Raw genomic sequence first — 20366 nt, 5'->3', positions numbered from 1 at the left:
TTTCCGCCAGTATTATCCATCGCGAGTGCAGTGCCCTTTGTGTGGTTGCCATTTACTTGTCCTATTTACCTTTGGGGAAATTTGCTTTTCTCTGCATGCATGAGTCCACCTCACCCACCTGCAGCAGGAGCACGTCTCGGCTTCAATAAGAGAAGCCACACGGACGATGAATTATTCACATCATACAGTCGCACAAGCATAAATGAGCCTGCAGAGAACCAGTCTATGACTGATCACCTGGGCAATTAAAAGCCCAGGAGCAGCCCAGGACGTCAGAGAGAGAGAGAGACAGACAGATATAATGAACGGCAGGGGCTTGCATAGATTGATGAAGCAGGCCTGCACATGGCTTTTTTGTTTGTTTTACAATGTATTAGCATAAGCAGGTTAAGAGGAAAACAACATTACACAGGTGAATGCTTGTGACGGTGCTACCTTGTGAATAGATTCAAAGGCTAGCTCTTGTTATATCCTCTTGTTGTGATATCAGCACTTATTAGCATTCAGACTTGATGTTTACACCACTGTATAGATCATATATACAGTCAGTGGTTCAGCTTTTCACCCAATGACTGTATAGATCATATATATCATATATACAATCAGTACTTCAGCTTTTCACCCAATGACTGTATAGATCATATATAAGATATATATAGTCAGCGGTTCAGCTCCTCCCCCAATGACTGTATAGATCATATATATAATACATATAGCCAGCTGTTTAGCTCCTCCCTCAATGACTGTATAGATCATATATATCATATATACAATCAGTACTTCAGCTTTTCACCCAATGACTGCATAGATCATATATAAGACATATATAGTCAGCGGGTCAGCTCCTCCCCCAATGTCTGTACAGATCATATATATCATATATACAGTCAGCAGTTCAGCTCCTCTTGTAATTACTGTGTAGATCATATATATCATATATACAGTCAGCAGTTCAGCTCCTCTTGTAATTACTGTGTAGATCATATATATCATATATACAGTCAGCAGTTCAACTCCTCCCCCAATGACTATATAGATCATATAAAAGATAAGATAATCTTATAAAAGTCCCACAGTGAGGAAATTCGCATATATAATGTCAGTATTTCAGCTCCTCCCCCAATGACTGTATAGATCATATATATCATATATACAGCCAGTACTTTAGCTTTTCTCCCAGTGACTGTATAGATCATGTATAAGATAAATATAGTCACTGGTTCAGCCCCCCCCCCTCCCTCCTCCTAAGCCCCTAGCTTGTTTAATATAGATGAGAAATTACTGTATAGATATCATATATAACATAAATATATCCATCAGAGCAACATACAGCAGAGCGTGAGCAGCTGGGCTTCAGCCTGGCCTACTCTGGACAGGTCAATGGTCAAACTAGAAAAAAGTGCTGAGCTTTCAAAGTGCTGTGCTTTGACAGCTCTACTTTCTAGATGACTTATAATCACAGTGCGAAACAATAATTACTCAATGGGTCTCCAAACGCTTGATGGGCAGTGCAGAGAACAAACACACACACACACACACACACACACACACACACACACACTCTCTCTCTCCCTTCCCTTTACTCAGAGTTCAAGCCATCTACAAGGACAAACTGATGGTCAGTGCCAGCTTCTCATGGCCACAGTAATGGTCAGTACAAATTCACAATCACAGAAAGTGCCACAGCATGAGAGAGTCCCTTGCTGCTGCTCTCATAGCTCAGTCCAATTAGGCCCAAGAGATTGTGAGAGCGCGAGAGAGCGCGAGAGAGCACAGCTGAGAGCAGCAGCCGAGGCAGAAGCGCTCTATTAGAGCCAATATTAGCGCTCTCACACTGTGTTCAGCTGCCAGCTGTTTCTGAGGCTGAGTGCTTTGAGTGGGATTTTCCTGCAGGTTGTTACACACAGGAGGGCTGTTGTGCTGTACAGCCTCCTCTTATCATCGCAGGCTTGTTACAGTGGAATTCATCAAGAGTTAAACCTTCATTGACCTCCTGAAAGACGGCTGTTTACACTGACTTAAAAAGAAGTGTATTTGGAGGAGATGTAATCTTTGCCTCTTTACTTGAAATATTAATATAAAGGGAAGAGGTGCGAATAGATACTATGCCATGAGTGTGTGTGTGTGTGTGTGTGTGTCTGTAGCAATAGCATACTGGGCGAGTCAGCCTTGTCCAGAATAGCTACCATGGTGTTAGCCTTGATCACCATCGCTATCACGCCATTAGCATCACTACTGTGACGACTGCCAGCCTCGCCCAGCATCAGTACCAGCGTTTGCACTGCTGCATTGCCCATTGCAACCGTGGCATTACCTTAGCTACCGTGGCCTTAGCATTGCTATTGTGGTGTTTGCACTGCTGCATTACCATTGCTATTGTGGTGTTAGCATGCCTATTGCGCATTACCTTAGCTACCGTGGCATTACCTTAGCTACCGTGGCCTTAGCATCTCTATTGTGGTGTTTGCACTGCTGCATTACCATTGCTATTGTGGTGTTAGCATGCCTATTGCGCATTACCTTAGCTACCGTGGCCTTAGCATTGCTATTGTGGTGTTTGCACTGCTGCATTACCATTGCTATTGTGGTGTTAGCATGCCTATAGTGGCATTACCATTGCTACCGTGGCATTACCTTAGCTACCGTGGCCTTAGCATCGCTATTGTGGTGTTTGCACTGCTGCATTACCATTGCTATTGTGATGTTAGCATGCCTATTGCGCATTACCTTAGCTACCGTGGCATTACCTTAGCTACCGTGGCCTTAGCATTGCTAATGTGGTGTTTGCACTGCTGCATTACCATTGCTATTGTGGCTTTAGCATGTCTATTGTGCATTACCTTAGCTACCATGGCATTAGCAATGCTATTGTGGTGTTTGCACTGCTGCATTACCATTGCTACTGTGGCATTAGCGTGCCTATTGCTGCATTACCATAGCTACCGTGTTATTAGCAGGTAGAAGAAGAAGATGGTACAAGCTAGCATCTGCAAGTATTAGCCCTTAGCCTAGCTCAGATTTCCATCTGCTCCCTCCAGCTATCGCTTTGTTGCCTGCCGAGTTTGAGCTCCCCTCCTGTGAACCCTGCCTCAGGAAGTGCAGTGGTCTGGAGGCCTGGTTCTGGAGTCTGGAGGTGTAGAGCTGCCCACCAGCATCAACACCACCATATTCACCCTTTACTGTTTTGCCAGATTTGACTAGCAGGTGGGGTTTCTGTACATTTTTGGTGAAGAATGTGATGTCACAGTTTTGGCGTTTTGGAAGTGGCCTGTTTTGCAGCTCTGTTTAGGTTCTGCTGGACGTTCTTTTGAAGGAGGAACAGCAGTGTTTGAGACTCATAGTTTGCTGCTTCCATGTACTGAACTCTCATAATTCAACCATGACCAGATTAATGCAGTTCTCCATCCAGTCTGATGATAATTAGAGAATAAGAAGGATTCTGCCACAAAAACCAATGGCCTTCACTACCAATCAGCCAATTTGGCCGTAGCTGAGACCCACACAGAAATACTGATTTACAGAGCTGAGCTCAGTATTATGAGGCTAAGTAATGATTCAGTAAAAGCAAACAAATTTGCAGCCCAGACCCCCTTTCACCTCGGTGTGGCCCCTCGATGTAAAAGTGTGTTTACTTCTCCAAAGGTCAGGCAGTGCTAATGACCAGCACAGGATGTGAACCGCTGCTCGGTGTGTGTCGTGCTTCCGTGGGTGGCGAGCGCACACAAGGGTCCCCTCTACAGAGCGAGCGACAGAATGGACTCCAGCTAATTAAGTTGCTAATGGCTTGTTGGAGGGCTGTTATTTCCCTGATGAATCTAATCAACGTGACGGATGACATTAGCAGCAGTGTTTGCGGGAGATCATTGAAGTTTCTCATTAGGGCAGAGTGTCTTATCTCGCCATTCGTTTCTGCCTGTTTGCTTGTTTAGAACCTGGAAACAATGGTGGCGAGTTCTCATCAGTGTGCTCGTTCCTTAAGTGTTTAATTGGATTTCGTGTGGATTGGGGGTTATGCTGAAAATCTGCATTCAACATATGGCCTCCCTGGTGCTTTGGCTACTTTGAAAACCAACAATGTATGTGTGTGTGTGTGTGTGTGTGTTTGTGTGTGTGGGTGGGTGGCTGGCAGATTTGAATGGATGTACATGTGTGTTTGTGTAGGACCTGTAAGACCATCCAGGCTGTTCATTGCAGATGCCACAACAACAGGGGTGTGGGTGGACACAATGCCAGTGTTGTGATAATTGCCATTGGGTTGGTGTACTAACAATGTGTCCTATACGTCGAGCCATCTGTGTGTGGATGATACCTGTGTTTTTAGGAGGGTTTCTGTTGTTTTTTATGCTAAGAATGTTTAAAAATGTGTGAAAATCAAATAGGACAAAAACTGATTCTTCACCTCAGTGACCTTCTCTTCACCCTCAGATATGGTGATATGGGCCTCTTTCCTGGTGATTCTCATTCACCAGTGCTTTCTTATTTGGAATTTGTTCAGTTTTCAAGGATAATGGGATCCATCGGTATATATTTTGACCAGGTAGGATAAATTATCTTTAGGCCGGTTACTGTGACATATTTAACGTATTTAAACTCAGTCCAGCTCAATATAACTGAAAATATCAAACTAAAGAAACACCTAGGCCGCTTTCCCCAGATCAGGAGTGGAACATGAGAGTCAACCTTGACAGGCAGCTTTGTTTCCCGGTCAGGATCACCAGTACATCTCTGTGCCCTGACATAGTGGTATGGTCCACCAAGGCAAACGCTGGCAATTGAGCTGTGGAGCAGTGGAAGAACTGTGTTCTCTGGAATGATGGATGGTGCCCCATCCAATACATTTGGGATGAGGTGGGATCATCCAACATCCTGACCTCACTAATGCAGTAGAAAGTAGAAAGCCTTCTTTTCTGAACAGTAGAGACTGTTACTCCAACAAAAGCAGGATCAACTCTTTTAATCCACTTGAATTTAGAACAAACAATGAATAAGCTGGTGTCCCAATACCTTTGTCATTATAGTGTATCTGGCGATTTATTTTTATTTTTTTATTTTTTTGCAAAAGCAGAAGTGAATAACAATCAAACTTTGTAATTTCTGAACATTTTAGCTCAGATGGGGGTGGGCTTTACCTTATTAACCCCCTTAAAACACCTATGGCCCAGGCAGTTGGAACAAATTCCTGGGATGGAGTTTTACTTCCTGGACCTTCCTGAATGCCTACATCTCTCCACCCTGACATAGTGGTATGGTCCACCAAGGCAAATGCTGTGCTTCTCATTGAGCTTACAATACCAGCAGAGGAGGGGATGGAGGCTGCCCACGAATTTAAAAAGGCCAAATACTCAGAGCTGGCTGCTGAGTGCCAGAGGTTGGATGCTGAGGCCTTGTGGGGTTGTCAACAATACGCCTAATGAGGGATGCAGAAGTGACCGAAGGGAACCTAAAGAAGGCAACCAAAGAGCTAGCAGAGGAGGCTGAGAAGGGCAGATTTTGACCCTGGCTGAGGAAAGAACAGGTAATCCCGACAACACCCGCAGAGGGTAACAACAACTGGCTGCAGAGGGTGTCAGGGAGTCGTTCCAGGATTAAAGGAGCGATACGCCAATGAATGGTGGTTCCTGGCTGATGACCCTGTAGCCGGAAACCTACTTGGGCACCGGAGGAGGTGCGACTGGCAGCAAAGCCCAGCAAGCATTACATCTTCCTGTATAATTACTGAATAAACACAGGGCTGTCAACTCACACATTTTTAAAGACCCCTCGTTCCCTCCGAAACAACCTCTAGATGAATTTGACTACAGCTGCTGCTCCAGAGTTCACTAATTAAACACACTCTGAAGGAATTGACCTTGTGAACCTTAGCCTTCCCATTCAGTTAGTCTTAATATAGAGACTGTTATGACTTATTTATTTTAGTTGAGCATATTTGAAGTCCCTCAAGGTTCTGTGTTAGGACCTATGAAATTTTAAATGTTAACTATTGTTAAATTGTGGTCCTACCAAACCCCAAACATCAGTTTCAGATATCTGTTCATCTGAGCAGCGTCTGATGCTAAAGAATTATTTGCAAGCCAATGCCGATATGTTTGTATATCATCGTGCATCACTAGTGTAGATACAGCCCCACTAAACCAAAGCCAGGGCTATACAGAGTACTCAATACATTGTTTCTCCTGGGACAAGTGTGTGTGTGTGTGTGTGTGTGTGTGTGTGTGTGTGTGTGTGTGTGTGTGTGTGTGCAAGCTAGGTCTTGTAGTTGCAAAGGATTCACTCTCCCCATTTGAGAATCATGGGTCAACTCCAAAGTGCTGGACACAATTCCCCAGAGGGATGCAGCCTGTCTGCATCCATCCACAGCACACACACCCACTACACTGCATGTCCAAATATTTGTGGACACCCCTTCTAATGAATGCATTCACCTGTTTTAGGTTGCATCCATTGCTGACATAGATGTACAAATATGTATACACACACACACACAGAGCTGGTCTAGTCCCTATAGAGAAGTACTGCCAATAGAATAGGACTCTTTGCATGAGCAGATATACATGAACCTATTGGCACCATGCTGCCTAATAATGCCAGGTGTGGGCTAGAGGACAATAAAGCTCTCCAGTATTGAGCTGTGGAGCAATGGAGGAACTGTGTTCTCTGGAATGATAGATGGTGCCCTATCCAATACATTTGGGATGAGGTGGGATCATCCAACATCCTGACCTCACTAATGCAGTAGAAAGCCTTTTTTCCTGGACAGTAGAGACCGTTACTCCAACAAAAGCAGGAACAGCTCTTTTTTTTTAACCCCCTTGACGTAAGGAGTCAATTCACGGCAGTGAACCAAAGGAACCATGCTCCTTAAGTACTCCCAGTCCCAGGTGAAATGCATGAACAGACAATGAATTGTGAACCAACCCAACTGAATATGAATCAACACAAACGAACAGGAACAAACAGGAAGTCCTTATTTAGGCCTGTGGGCGGCGGCATGGTAGAAAATAGTAGAAAAAATAAAACATGACATATTGCAGATAATAAAATCAGATCAAATATAAACCAAAGTATGTAAGTATTGATATAAAGTCTAAAAGAAAGTTTATACAAAAAAACAACATAAAAGCCAGACTGAATAAATAGGTTTGCAGCAGCAGATTTTCGTTTTTCTTTGTGGAACAACTAAAAGAGAAGATCAGGAGGATCTGGTTCATAAGCCGAAAGCTTTTTACTGAGGTAGTCTAGTGCAAGACCATGTAACTAATAAAAGAATGTAAAAAATCTATATGAAAACAAACAGGCAACCAGTGTAAAGTCTTTAATCCAGAAACTGATTTAATCTCCAAAAAGTGAGCAGCTCAGGCTTTTCAGTCCGAATTTCAGAAGCTATTGTGTGTTGGTGTCTCTCTCTCTCTCTCTCTCTCTCTCTCTCTCTCTCTCTCTCTCTCTCTCTGTCTCTCTCTGTCTCTCTCTCTCTCTCTCTCTCTCTCTCTGCTGTTGGCTCAGTTCAGTGTGGTGCAGCTGGGGGGCTTACGTACCAACACTGAGTCACTGCAGTTTCCTCCTCAAATAACGGCGTTTAAAGAGCATTACTGCGTCTGTGTGTGTGTGTGTGTGTGTGTGAGAGAGAGAGAGAGAGAGAGAGAGAGAGCAGAACAGCTTTTATTCTGTATATTTCTATAAGAAGAATCCTCCCTTGTGCAGGTTTTCATCAGGGAACGACGCTGGAATCGATTTAGCTTTAGGGAGAAATGTGTAATCTGATTGTGTGTGCTCTTCAGAAAATGATACAGTGCTTTCAGTGTGTGTGTGTGTGTGTGTGTGTGTGTGTATGGGGATAGGACTGTTTGCAGTGGAGACCATGGCAGAGCCATAGATGGAGTGTCTCTATTTACATAGTGTCACTCTGAAGCTATACTGAGGCTCAGTATCATTATATTTGCCAGGAACGTGCACACACACACACACACACTCGCGCGCACACACACACACACATGCACACAGGCTCCGTTGAAACTTGCTGAGGTCAGAGTGTGTGATGAGGCGAGTGTGACTGTGGTGAATGGAGCGTTTCCTGTCTGGAGAAAGGGTCAGCAGCTCCGGCTGCTCACAAATGACTTTTTCCTCCTCCAGTCTGGAGAACAGGAGGCTGACCGTCGCTCAGAGTGTCCCGTCCTGTAGTCTGATTGGCTGAGCCACACTGGACCAACCACTAGAGGAGGCCCCAGAGATTTGACCACTCGAGATGTGTGGTCAGAAAACTCCAAACACAAAATCTCGATCATTTAGCCTCCTCTAGAACATCCGTCCAATCTACCTGTCCAAAAGTTTGTGGACATGGGCTCCTGCAGAGTTGCTTTGAAATCAAGGGTTTTCCCTTTGCTGCAGTAACAGCCTCTACACTTCTGCAAAGGCCTTACACTGTATTTGGGAACATTGCTGTGAGGATTTGATGGCATTTGGCCATGAGAACATCAGTGAGGTGAGGTATTGATGATGGATGATTTGTTATAGATCATAAATGCCACTCATCTCAGACTTATCCCAGAGGTATTGGCTGGAGCTAACAGCCAACAGTCTAGAGAAGTCAGATCCACTGCTCCACAGCCTTCTACCGGATGGGGACCATTGGGCATGGGGGCTTTAGACTCAGGCGTGGCTGCTCCAGAACATGGTGTTTTATTGGTTGCACTGAACTCGCTCATTAACAGGAGTGTCTGAATACTTTTGTACAGGTATGTCTGGTGAAAAGTCCAAATGTTCATGTTTTGCTGTGCACCTACAAAAATCCCTTTCTTTCCCACAGAGGAGATCTTCCAATCTTATATTGCTCACTGGTGGTCTCCAGACGGTGCTCGACTGGCCTACGCCACCATCAACGACACACTGGTGCCCAAGATGGAGGTGCCCATGTTCACAGGATCTCCATACCCAACTGGCAGAGAGTACCACTACCCTAAAGTAAGCCATGTGATGCAGGAGGGGCATGCATTTTAGCACACGGTGGGGAACTCTGGAGGGTTGGATTTCTGCAGTTTGTTGAGTTTCCTGCTCAAGCACACCTGATTTAACCCCTCATCTAGTTGGTTGGTAAAGCAAGGAAAACTCCAAACTGTGTGGCCTTCAGTTCCCCATCACAAGGAAGCAACACTAGAGCAGATAGTTTAGGAATGTCCGTTTAAAGTTCATTTATATTCATACTTTTACTTTAGTAAAAAGTGCAGTTTTATAGGCATTGAAATTTTAGTTTTATTCATTATTTCAAGCATTTCTATGGTTTATATTACATATTTAAATTATATATTAAATGATATATTTATTGTTATTAGTAGTAGTAGTGATAATAATAATATAATTAATATAATAATAAAAACAGTTATTATTATTATTAATATGTATATTATATCCTTGTTATTTAATGTATTTATGATAATATATTTATTACTATATTATTATTATCATTATTATTATTAATATATTTATTATTAGTAGTAGTAGTAGTCATTAATACATATAATAATAAATAATTATTATAGTAATATAATTCTAAAAAATATTATTATTATTGAGAATAATATTTATTTTATTATCATGTTTATTAGTTATTTTTATTATGTCTTATTTATTTATATTTGTACTATTTATTGCGATTTTATTATTATTATTATTATTATTATTATTATTATTATTATTATTTAGTTTTCTGCTTCACATATAATTACCAGATTTAGAATTTTTATATAGAACATTATTTTAAGGTCATCTGTTTTTGTGTAATTCAGATTCATCCACAGCTCAACCTAAAATTTTTAATTAAATAAAACATAACCAGCCAATGCGTTCATTCTATGTATCTGCGAGCAGATGTGTTTAATATTACTGAAACAGTGAAATGGTAGTGTGTATATTCAGAAGTGTCAGTGTGGGGATCTGTAGCTGGAAGGTTTCTGAAGTTCTGTTATTTCTCCTAGGCCGGAGAGGAGAACCCAGTCATCTCTCTGTATGTGGTCAACCTTAACGGCCCCCTGCACACCATAGAGATGAAGAGACCAGAGGACCAGAGGATAGGGTGAGAAACCCTGCTAATGCTAAGGCTACCTTCACAGACCAGAGTATGAGTCCCCCTATACTGACATTATTATCATTTTTAATATTTCTACTTCTTCTATATTTCACACGACTACAACCGACTCACAGCCAAGTCACTCATGGTCCAGATCAAACTGCCGGCCCAGTCACACTCCTGACCAAGTCAAACTCTCAGCTGTCCACCCAGTTAAGCTCCCAGTCCAGCCTAACACACAGCCAGCTTGCTTGGTCGCTTTCTGATGGTAGATGCTGTACATTAAAGAGCTCCCTGAAGATCATGATGACATTTCAGGACTATTGGAGGCTGCTTTACTCATCTTGAGGTTCTGCTCTTGGGCTGAACTTGCTAGGACGGTCTGATCTGGCCATGCTGGTCAGCTGTTCCACTTGTAAATGATGGAGTGGACAGTGGAACAGTGTCTGATCTCTAACTGTTCTGAGATCTTCTTAACCCCCTTCCATCTGCAGACTCCTCTGCATCTCCACCCTTCATTCTGAAGGCCTCAGAGAGCTCTCTGGATCTGGCCATGATGGTGATCTTCTTCACCCCTCACTTCAACCATCTATCCAGATCAGACCAGACTAAACGTCTGAGGTTTAAATAAGACTCCAGACTCCTCCAGAATAATCCTCTCCAACCATGTTCTGATCATCTGCAGCTGATGTTCTGCAGCTGAGTCTGATTCTACACATTTGATGGAGTGATAAATGTGGGGGTTAAACTTTTATAGATTTTACATTTCTATTAATTCTGTTTTAATAATGATGATTAAAGGCGTTTCTTCAGGTGTGTGAGTTTATGTTGATCACATGAAGATCAGACCTCCAGATCAGATCAGTCTGGGCGCGAGCGTCTGCTTACTGTCTCCATTTAAAGCCGAAAACACTGATGGTTCAGTTTGTTAGCCAGCTATCAGCCATGTAATGAGCTGAATCAGGTGTGTTAGAGCTGGAAAACACTAAGCTGGGTAATTATCCTGGGCTGCAGTTGAGGATTAATGATGTACACAAACACTCTGCTTGTTCTCCAGGGAGTACTACGTTACCATGGTGAAATGGGCCACCAGCACGAAGCTGGCGGTGAACTGGTTAAACAGAGCCCAGAACATCTCCATTCTGACCCTGTGTGAGGCCACTACAGGAGTGTGTACTAAGGTATACGAGCAACTGCATGATCCAGCAGAGCAGCAGCAGTGGTGGTTATAGCGGTCATAGCTGCTGGTTATGATATCATTGTGTGTCGTATTTAATACATAGAAATATGATGTGAAATATTATATACAGCTGTGTGTGTGTGTGTTTGTGTGTGTGTGTGTGTTTCAGAAACACGAGGATGAGAGCGAGGGCTGGCTAAACCGACAGGTAAGACGAAACTTGCATCCTCTTCATGCTCACTTGTATATCAGCAGTTAAATAGTGCATTAAAATATATGTATATATGTATATATAGCCATAACATTAGTAGTGCCAGGCCAGCTGATTGGCTATATTCTATATATATTAAGCTGGACAAATGGTGTAAGGAACCACCTTGACAAGACCATAAGGCCTTATGGGGTGTTCCCAGTATGCAGTGGTCAGTACCCACCGTAAGTGCTCCAAGGAAGGACAACCGCAGAACTGGTGACAGGGTCATGGGCACCTTAGGCTTAGTGATGCTCATGGAGGCCCCACCTCATAGGTTACAGGACTAAAAGGCTGCTAACGTTAGTCTTGGTGCCAGAAAACACAGCAGCACACCTTCAGAAGTCTTGTGGAGTTAGTCCATGCATGTGCCAGAGCTGGTTTGGTGGGACAAGGGGAACCTACACAGTATTTGGCAGCTTCTTAAATTTTAATAGTATAATGATTCATCAAAAAGTAAAAATGACAAAATAAAAATAAAATATATATATTTTAATATATATATATTAATATTTGACTCTATGAACATCAAATTATTATTATTATTATTATTATTATTATTGCTGTCATTGTTAATGATAATATGTTTCATTAGAAAAAATAAATATATTTAATTGATGTTCATTTATATTACATTTAGGACTAGGCTGCAATTCATATTTATGTATTGATATAAAATATATAAATAATATATACATTTCAATCCATTATCATAATACCTATTAAATCTCTTTGATTAAGCATCTTGAATCAATGGAAATGCTGTAATATCTCATTTAGGTTTGACTGTAATTGACATTAATGAGTGTCATATTTAATTAAAATATGATTTTATGGTATTATTATTATTATAAAGAATACAACTGAATGACTAATATTAAATATTATACTGTTACTGCTCAAATTGATGACCAAAAGGAATAATATTAAATTATATATATTTTGACTGGATTGACATGGATAGACTGTTTAAATATAGTTTTCGTTTATGTTTCCAGTCTTTTATTTGCTTATTTATTTATGTATTTATTATTTGTGCTTTTGCTCTTTGATTAATTTCACTACTTTTTTGTTTGTTTAAATTAGATTAAATTAAATGTGACTATTATAATTAATTATAATTAATTTTTATTTTTTTTGTTTCTCACTTGTCTTATTATATAAATTCCTCATTAACATTTTTCCAATCCATATTCTATGTATCAGCTCATCTAGACTGTGATTGAGGGTCACACACAACATACTGTGAGTTCAGATAAAGGTTAAGAGGTCAATAAAGGTTCATTGACTGATGGACAATGATGAGTTGAGATATTAATGTTAATATCCCAGGACATTAGCATTAATTAAACATAGAGCCGTTTGATCTAATAACAGACAGTGTGATATTTATACAAGGGTTTAGATTTATGTCATAATTTAATATCAATATTAGATCTAGCTTGAACTGCAGTGTTATTGATGGGAATCATATATAAATATCACACCACATTTACTTATCCCAAAGCTGTCTGATTCAGTTACTGTAGCTTTATGAAATTAATCAACATCTAATCCATGTTTGATTGGATTTCTGTAATTTGCTGGTCTGCTCTGTCACCGGTACAGCAGAAGATGGAGTGTGGGCTTTGTGTGTGTGTGGACGCAGCCGGCGGAAACGCAGTGTTGATAATGTGTAGTGCTTTTGTTTATGGTGATGCCTGCAACGCTGTGCATGAGGTGAAATTGCTTTTCCTGATTAGTTTTGTTTTGCCTGTTTTTAAATTGCACTCTTAGCTTGAAGGCTTAACTCAGGAGCTGTTTTACAGCAGAGCTGTCCTCAGCGCCGCAGCAGATCCAGTCCTGCAGGGGCATGTCCGCTGTTAGATTGTCGAAGCATCGTTTTCATTATGAATATTATGATATGTGCTGTGTATTGTGTGCTGTTCAGTGTTGGGGACATACTTTGTGGGACATAACTCAGTTATTCCTGTCCCCTGTTTCAGTGTTGATTAAAAATTCAACCCCTCTGAAGACGTCCAGCAATAATAAACCAGTAAATAAACAAACTCAGAATGGCAGTAGTGGTGAAATAGTCAAAAGGAAGCAGCAGTCTGATGGTTTGGATGATTTTTGGTGCAGAATGAAGCTCTGTTATTCTGTAAAGTGTGGATAAGTGTAATGTGGAAATCAAAAAGCCTAACAAGTTATATTTTTATTAATAAAGCTCTTCTGTGTAATTGCAGTAATTAACACCAAATTCATATTTGACTCCAACATCACAATATTATTATTATTATGATTATTATTATTATTATTATTGCTGTCATTGATGATGATATTTATGTTTCATTAGAAAAATAAATATACATATTTAATTGATGTTTATATATAAATAAATAAATAAAATAATAAATATCTATATTATTTTTATAAAGAATAAATATCATGAATAAATAATAAATAAATAAATGTTCATTATATTACATTTAGGACTAGGCTGCAATTCATATATATGTATTTAAATAAAATATATAAATAATATCCACAAATATTTCAATCTATTATCATAATACCTATATGGGAATTTGGGAATTTCCCCACTGCGGGACTAATAAAGGACTATCTTATCTTATCTTATCTTATAAAATCTCTTTGATTAAGCATCTTGAATCAATGCAGTAATACCCCATTTAGGTTTGACTGTAATGAGATATTGACATTAATAAGTTATGGTATTATTATTATTATTATTATTATTATTATTACAAAGAATACAATTGAATGACTAATTGATGACCAGTATGAATAATATTAAATCATATATATTTTGATATACTGTTTAAATATAGTTTTTTGTTTATGTTTCCAGTCTTTTATGAACTTATTTATTTATTTAATTCATTTTATTTATTTGTACTTTTTTCTCTTTTATTAGTGTCACTAGTTTTCTTTGGTTTGTTTAAATTAGATTAAATTAAATGTACCTATTATAATCTATTAAATTTGTTTGTTTCTCATTTGTCACTAATTACATAAATTCCTCATTTAAATTTTTCCAATCAATATTCAATATATCAGCTCATCTACACTGTGATTGAGGGTCACGCCCAACATACTGTGAGTTCAGATAAAGGTTAAAAGGTCAATAAAGGTTCATTAACAGCAGTCTGATGTTTTTGATGATCTGTGGTGCAGAATGAAGCTCCGCTGTTCTCCAAAGACGGGCTGAAGCTGTTCTTCACACGGCCCATCCCGCAGGGCGGCCGGGGGAAGTTCTTCCACATCTCCATGGCCATCTCACAGGTACAGCCCTCATACACACCAGAGTCGTTCTACATAACAAGCAGCCGCTCCACATCACAGTTTTCCTCTTCACAATTTCCTTCCTCAATTACCCAACCCACTCGTTAGTCCCCACCTGCCCCCCATCATATGTAATGGTCCCAACACTAGGAAGGTGAGGACTGACACATCGCCAAGTGAAGTGAGACCATCAGTTGCTAAAAGAATCCACTATTTCAATGGCTGCAGTTCAGTTCTGGCTGTAACTAATAATTAATTATTATATATATTATTATTATAATAATTAATAATCCTAATCTGCAGAAGTCTGGTTTATACATTTAAGGTGGACATATCTCTAAATTCCTTCAATATTTGAGTTATAGATGATAAATAATCAGTTGGAAAAGGACATTTTCTAGTGCTGCCCTTCTGAGGAACCATGAACGCAGGAGGAGTTTTTTGCCTCCCCAATTGTCACTGTACAGCGAAACGTGTCCTCTGCATTTAACCCATCTGTGGTAGTGAACACACACACACACACTAGTGAACGGGGGGCAATGAGTACACACACATCCCGAGCGGTGGGCAGCCAACTCCAGCGCCCGGGGAGCAGAGAAGGTAAAGGGCCTTGCTCAAGGGCCCAACAGTGGCAGCTTGCCATGCCCGGGAATCGAACCCACAACCCTGTTATTGATAGCCCGGAGCTCTATCTGCTGAGCCACGACTGCCCCGGGGGATATTAATTGGCTTGTTGGCACTATGTGGGACTGATTGTGGGATGCAACTATGTTGCCATGGTCATAATCCATAATCCTAATCTGCAGAAGTCTGGTTTATGCATTTAAGGTGGACATATCTCTGATGTGCTTTAATATTTGGGTTATAGATGATATATATCCAGTTGGAAAAGTATGGATATAACGCAGGAGGAGTGTTTATATTTTTTTGTTTATTTATTTATTTTTCTTCTCAATTTCCCACCCTAATTACCCAACCCACTGGTTAGTACTCGCCCTTCCTTCATTTGTAATGTGAGGGTGAGGACTGGCACATGCCTCTTCTGACACATGCTCAAGCAGCCAGCCAACGCCTCTTTCTGAACCGCCGCCGATGCAACCAACTCTCCGAGGAAAGCGCTGGGTATCCGGCTCTGATGCAGCAGGCCAGGGTTTGATTCCATAGAGAATCATTTCCATTCAACTTAGAGTTCAGTTGTAGTTATAATACATGATCCGTTGACTGTCTCATAGGTGAGCGTCTACGAGGCATCTATAACCAAACCATCCTAGTAAAGTGATACCAAACAAACAATCCACTATTTCTATGGCTGCTGTTCAGTTCTGGCTCGAACTATGATATTAATTGTCTTGTTGGGACTATGTGGGACTGATTGTGGGATGCAACCATGTTGCCATGGTCATAATCCATAATCCTAATCTGCAGAAGTCTGGTTTATACATTTAAGGTGGACATATCTCTAAATTCCTTCAATATTTGAGTTATAGATGATAAATATTCAGTTGGAAAAATTGGACATTTTCTGGTGCTGCCCTTCTGAGAAACCATAAACGCAGAAGGAGTGTTTCTCTGCTCAAACACAACTGACTCAGCTCATGAAGGACTTGATAATCATCTGACAAGCAGAGGAAAACACACTCCTTATATCTCTGCAAATCTTTTTGATTTCATCATCAAAAAAAACATCAAGAGGTTAAGAGGAATATCAAGCAGCAGAACCTCCAGACAAGAGCAGGGTTAGAAGGCATCTTTGCAAAGAACGTCACCATCATCACCATCATCACACAACTGCTCTGAGGGATAAGCGCACACTAGAACCCACCGCAGCAGGAAAAACACACTGAGATGATGGTAAAAAGATACCCTGAGAGGAGCCGAGGCACTGAGGTAGAAACAAGCAGAAATCTAATCAAATTTTCCACCAGATCACACCGACCAAACAAACAGACACAGACACAGACAACACACAGGAGTGTCTGGTTGGTGTGCCGGACATGTCTTTGATTGTTGAAAGAATCTAGAATGTTCTCTTTTGATCTCCTGAAGGTCCTGTGGTTTGTCAGGTCAGTTCTTTTTCTGAAAATTGTAAGGACAGCGAAGTGAACACTAACATATTTGTGTTTGTCTGGACGGTGTACTCCGGTCTTCAGGTTAAGTCCTTAAGACTCGTCTAGACTAGAACTGTGTAATATTAGAACTATCTGAAGTTCTAGATGGTAATATTAGAACTATCTGAAGTTCTAGATGGTAATATTAGAACTATCTGAAGTTCTAGATGGTAATATTAGAACTATCTGAAGTTCTAGATGGAAATATTAGAACTATCTGAAGTTCTAGATGGAAATATTGGAACTATCTGAAGTTCTAGATGGTAATATTGGAACTCTCTGAAGTTCTAGATGGAAATATTAGAACTATCTGAAGTTCTAGATGGAAATATTGGAACTATCTGAAGTTCTAGATGGTAATATTGGAACTCTCTGAAGTTCTAGATGGAAATATTGGAACTCTCTGAAGTTCTAGATGGTAATATTGGAACTCTCTGAAGTTCTAGATGGTAATATTAGAACTCTCTGAAGTTCTAGATGGTAATATTGGAACTCTCTGAAGTTCTAGATGGAAATATTGGAACTCTCTGAAGTTCTAGATGGTAATATTGGAACTATCTGAAGTTCTAGATGGTAATATTGGAACTATCTGAAGTTCTAGATGGTAATATTGGAACTATCTGAAGTTCTAGTGGAAAAATGGAATGGTAATAGTGGTAATAATAGGACGTTCTAAAATTCCACAACATAATTTTAGAACTGTCTCTGAAATACTGTAATGTAATATTAGATATTGTATTACAATTCTACATTATAATTTTTTTTCTAGAAAGTAATTTTAAACTTTTCAAAAATTCCATAATAACATTCCTGCATTCTAGAATGTAATCTAAGCTCTGAAATTCTAAAATCATAGTAATTTTAGAGTAACATTAGAGTTTCTCTAAAGTTCTAGAGTGTACTTTCAGAACTATCTCTGCAGTTCTAGAATGTAATATTTTAACTAAATGACATTTTAGAACTTTCAGCAATTCTAAAATGTATTATCAGAGTACTCTCTAAGGTTCTACAGATTATTTTTAGAACTATCAGCTATTCTAGAATGTAATTTTAGAAATATTCTAAAATGTAATATTGGAGCTCTCTCAAGTTCTAGAATATTATTTTAGAACTCTCTCAGATATTTTAGAATGTAATATTGGATGCTTTTGCAAAATTCTAGAAAGGTTTACATTACAATTACAGCAATTCTATTGTTCATGTAAGAATAAACACTCTACAATACAAACACTATAAAATAAACACTATAATATATATTATAATAATATATATATATATATATATATATATATATATATATATGAATATAGTGGCATATTGGTAATAACTGTGATAATAAATATGCTCCAGAGTTATTGCACACATATTAACTTAAAGTACAGTACTATTATTATTTCACATATAAACATTAGAATTTGAGTATTGCACAGATTTGCCAGGCTTTTACAGTGCATGTGTGTGTTTTCTACTCTCTTCCAGCCCAACACCAGCTCAGACATGCTGCTGTCCATCACGTCCGGCGACTGGGACGTGACTCAGGTTCTAGCCTACAACGAGGAGGACCAGCTAATGTGAGCAAAGCCCTCGCTAAGACATCCTGCATTCTGTTTGAGCCCAGCTCACGCTACACCTTCCCCACACCTATGTTTCATTCATGAGTCTCTCCTGCTCGGCTGGGTGCTGCATAAAATCACATTTACAGTAGGTTTATGCTTTACAGAGGTGCATTAACATCATGCCCTGTGGCAGGAGCAGCAGCAGCCTTAGATGTGCAACCAGACTGTATGTCTTGCTAGCGTCTATCACATCAATGATGACTATGAATAATGGTAATTATCAGACTCGCTCCAGTGGTTGGATCAACTGCCAGGTACAGAGAGTTTTTACTGAACTGGGAGAATCTGCTTTGAGTCACAGAGCAGCAGTAAGCTGGAGTTCACTATAGGAAACACTAAAGCTCAGCTCGCTGGTTTCACTCCAACATTTTACACTTTCACGGTCTAACCACCTCCTCTGTGTTTTATTATTTAGTGTTTTATTTCATTCATTTATTGACTTAAATTTAATTTCAGTTTCAGATCCATTTATTTTTGTTTTATTTAGTTATTATTAGTATTTGTAATGTGTTAATATTATAATTATTTTATGACTTTTAATTCATTTTATTAATTTTAATTAGTTTAGATCAATTTACAATTTAGAATAATAGTATAATGCACATATGAAATCATAGCAATACTGAGATAGAGGTCAGATATTTTGATAGATATTTAATTTAATTAATTTGTTTATTTATCATTATTTATATTATTCTTATTCTTAGTTAGTTTCGTTACCTTGTTTATACAATGTTTTTTATGTTATTAGTAAATAGTAATGAAGTGTTCTATTATTATTATTATTATTTATCAGTTATTTTAATTAGTTTAGCTTCATTGTTAGTTTTAGATCTTACCTTCATTTTGCTATAAATTAAATCATTGTATTAAAGGATATTTTTACTTTGCCATGTTTATTTTTAAAGTTACTCATATTTACTCAATCACTTATTTTTAATAATATATTTTCATTTTATTCTTTTAATCTTTTTCCCTAATTCTATTTTATTTGTATCATTAAAATTTTCTATTTGGTTTTTATTGTTTTTTTTCTTGTACTGATTAAATCCTTTTTTAAATTTTTACCCATTTACTCTTTTTTTACTCTAATTTTCTATAATCTTGATTTTTTTGTTGTTCTTTTACTAATAAATTTACTGTATTAATATACTGTAAATGCCTGGTATGGGTCACCCTCACTATTCTTTCAAGTAAATATAAAGGTTGATCGATGGATTGATTGATTTTCTTGGCCACAGAATGAATGTTCAGTTTGATTATGTTGTATCATAAGCCTGTCGTAACTGTATGATATTGTGTTTCATATGACAGATACTTCCTGAGCACAGAGGACGGCCCTAATCGGCGACATCTGTACAGGTAAGCTGCTGTAATGGGTTTCATAAGAAAGAGATTTGAGATTCTGGGCTGATTTAGACTGGATTACATTTAAATGGGGCCCAGAGGTAATTTCCTCTTTTACTGTTACAGCTCAGTGATTTTATTCATGGATCCGGATCGGCTGTGATAACACTTTCTATGTGTCCCGTAGTCATAAAGCTCTTAAAATGCTGTACATATATTCCCTAATAATGCCTGAAATAAACCTGTAGAATTACTGTAATTATGTTATTATACTGTATCTACAAGCACAGCACTGTATAACGTATATATATTAATATATATATATGTATAACGTCCAAATGTTTGTGGACACCCCTTCTAATGAATGCATTCAGCTACTTTAAGTTGCATCTATTGCTGACACAGCTGGTCTAGTCCCTGTAGAGAAGTACTGCCAATAGAATAGGACTCTCTGCAGGAGCAGATAAACATCATGAGCCTACTGGCACCATGCTGCCTAATAATGCCAGGCGTGGGCTATATA

The 20366-nt window shown here is 39.1% G+C and overlaps 1 protein-coding gene across 5 annotated transcripts in view; it reads left to right on the top strand.

The window, feature by feature from the left end:
- The window catches only part of dpp6a (dipeptidyl-peptidase 6a), a 461345-nt gene that overhangs the window by 410017 nt on the left and 30962 nt on the right, over positions 1-20366 (top strand). For all 5 annotated transcript variants that reach the window (XM_072679277.1, XM_072679276.1, XM_072679278.1 and 2 more), the window contains 7 exons: positions 8801-8955; positions 9966-10063; positions 11115-11238; positions 11407-11445; positions 14665-14772; positions 18360-18451; positions 19811-19858. In XM_072679277.1, coding sequence (XP_072535378.1) covers positions 8801-8955; positions 9966-10063; positions 11115-11238; positions 11407-11445; positions 14665-14772; positions 18360-18451; positions 19811-19858 — 664 coding nt within the window. The remainder of the gene's footprint in view (positions 1-8800; positions 8956-9965; positions 10064-11114; positions 11239-11406; positions 11446-14664; positions 14773-18359; positions 18452-19810; positions 19859-20366) is intronic.

This window comes from Salminus brasiliensis, chromosome 5 (genome assembly GCF_030463535.1).
Source record: "Salminus brasiliensis chromosome 5, fSalBra1.hap2, whole genome shotgun sequence".
Lineage (NCBI taxonomy): Eukaryota > Metazoa > Chordata > Actinopteri > Characiformes > Bryconidae > Salminus > Salminus brasiliensis.
This window is presented reverse-complemented; position numbering and strand designations above follow the sequence as displayed.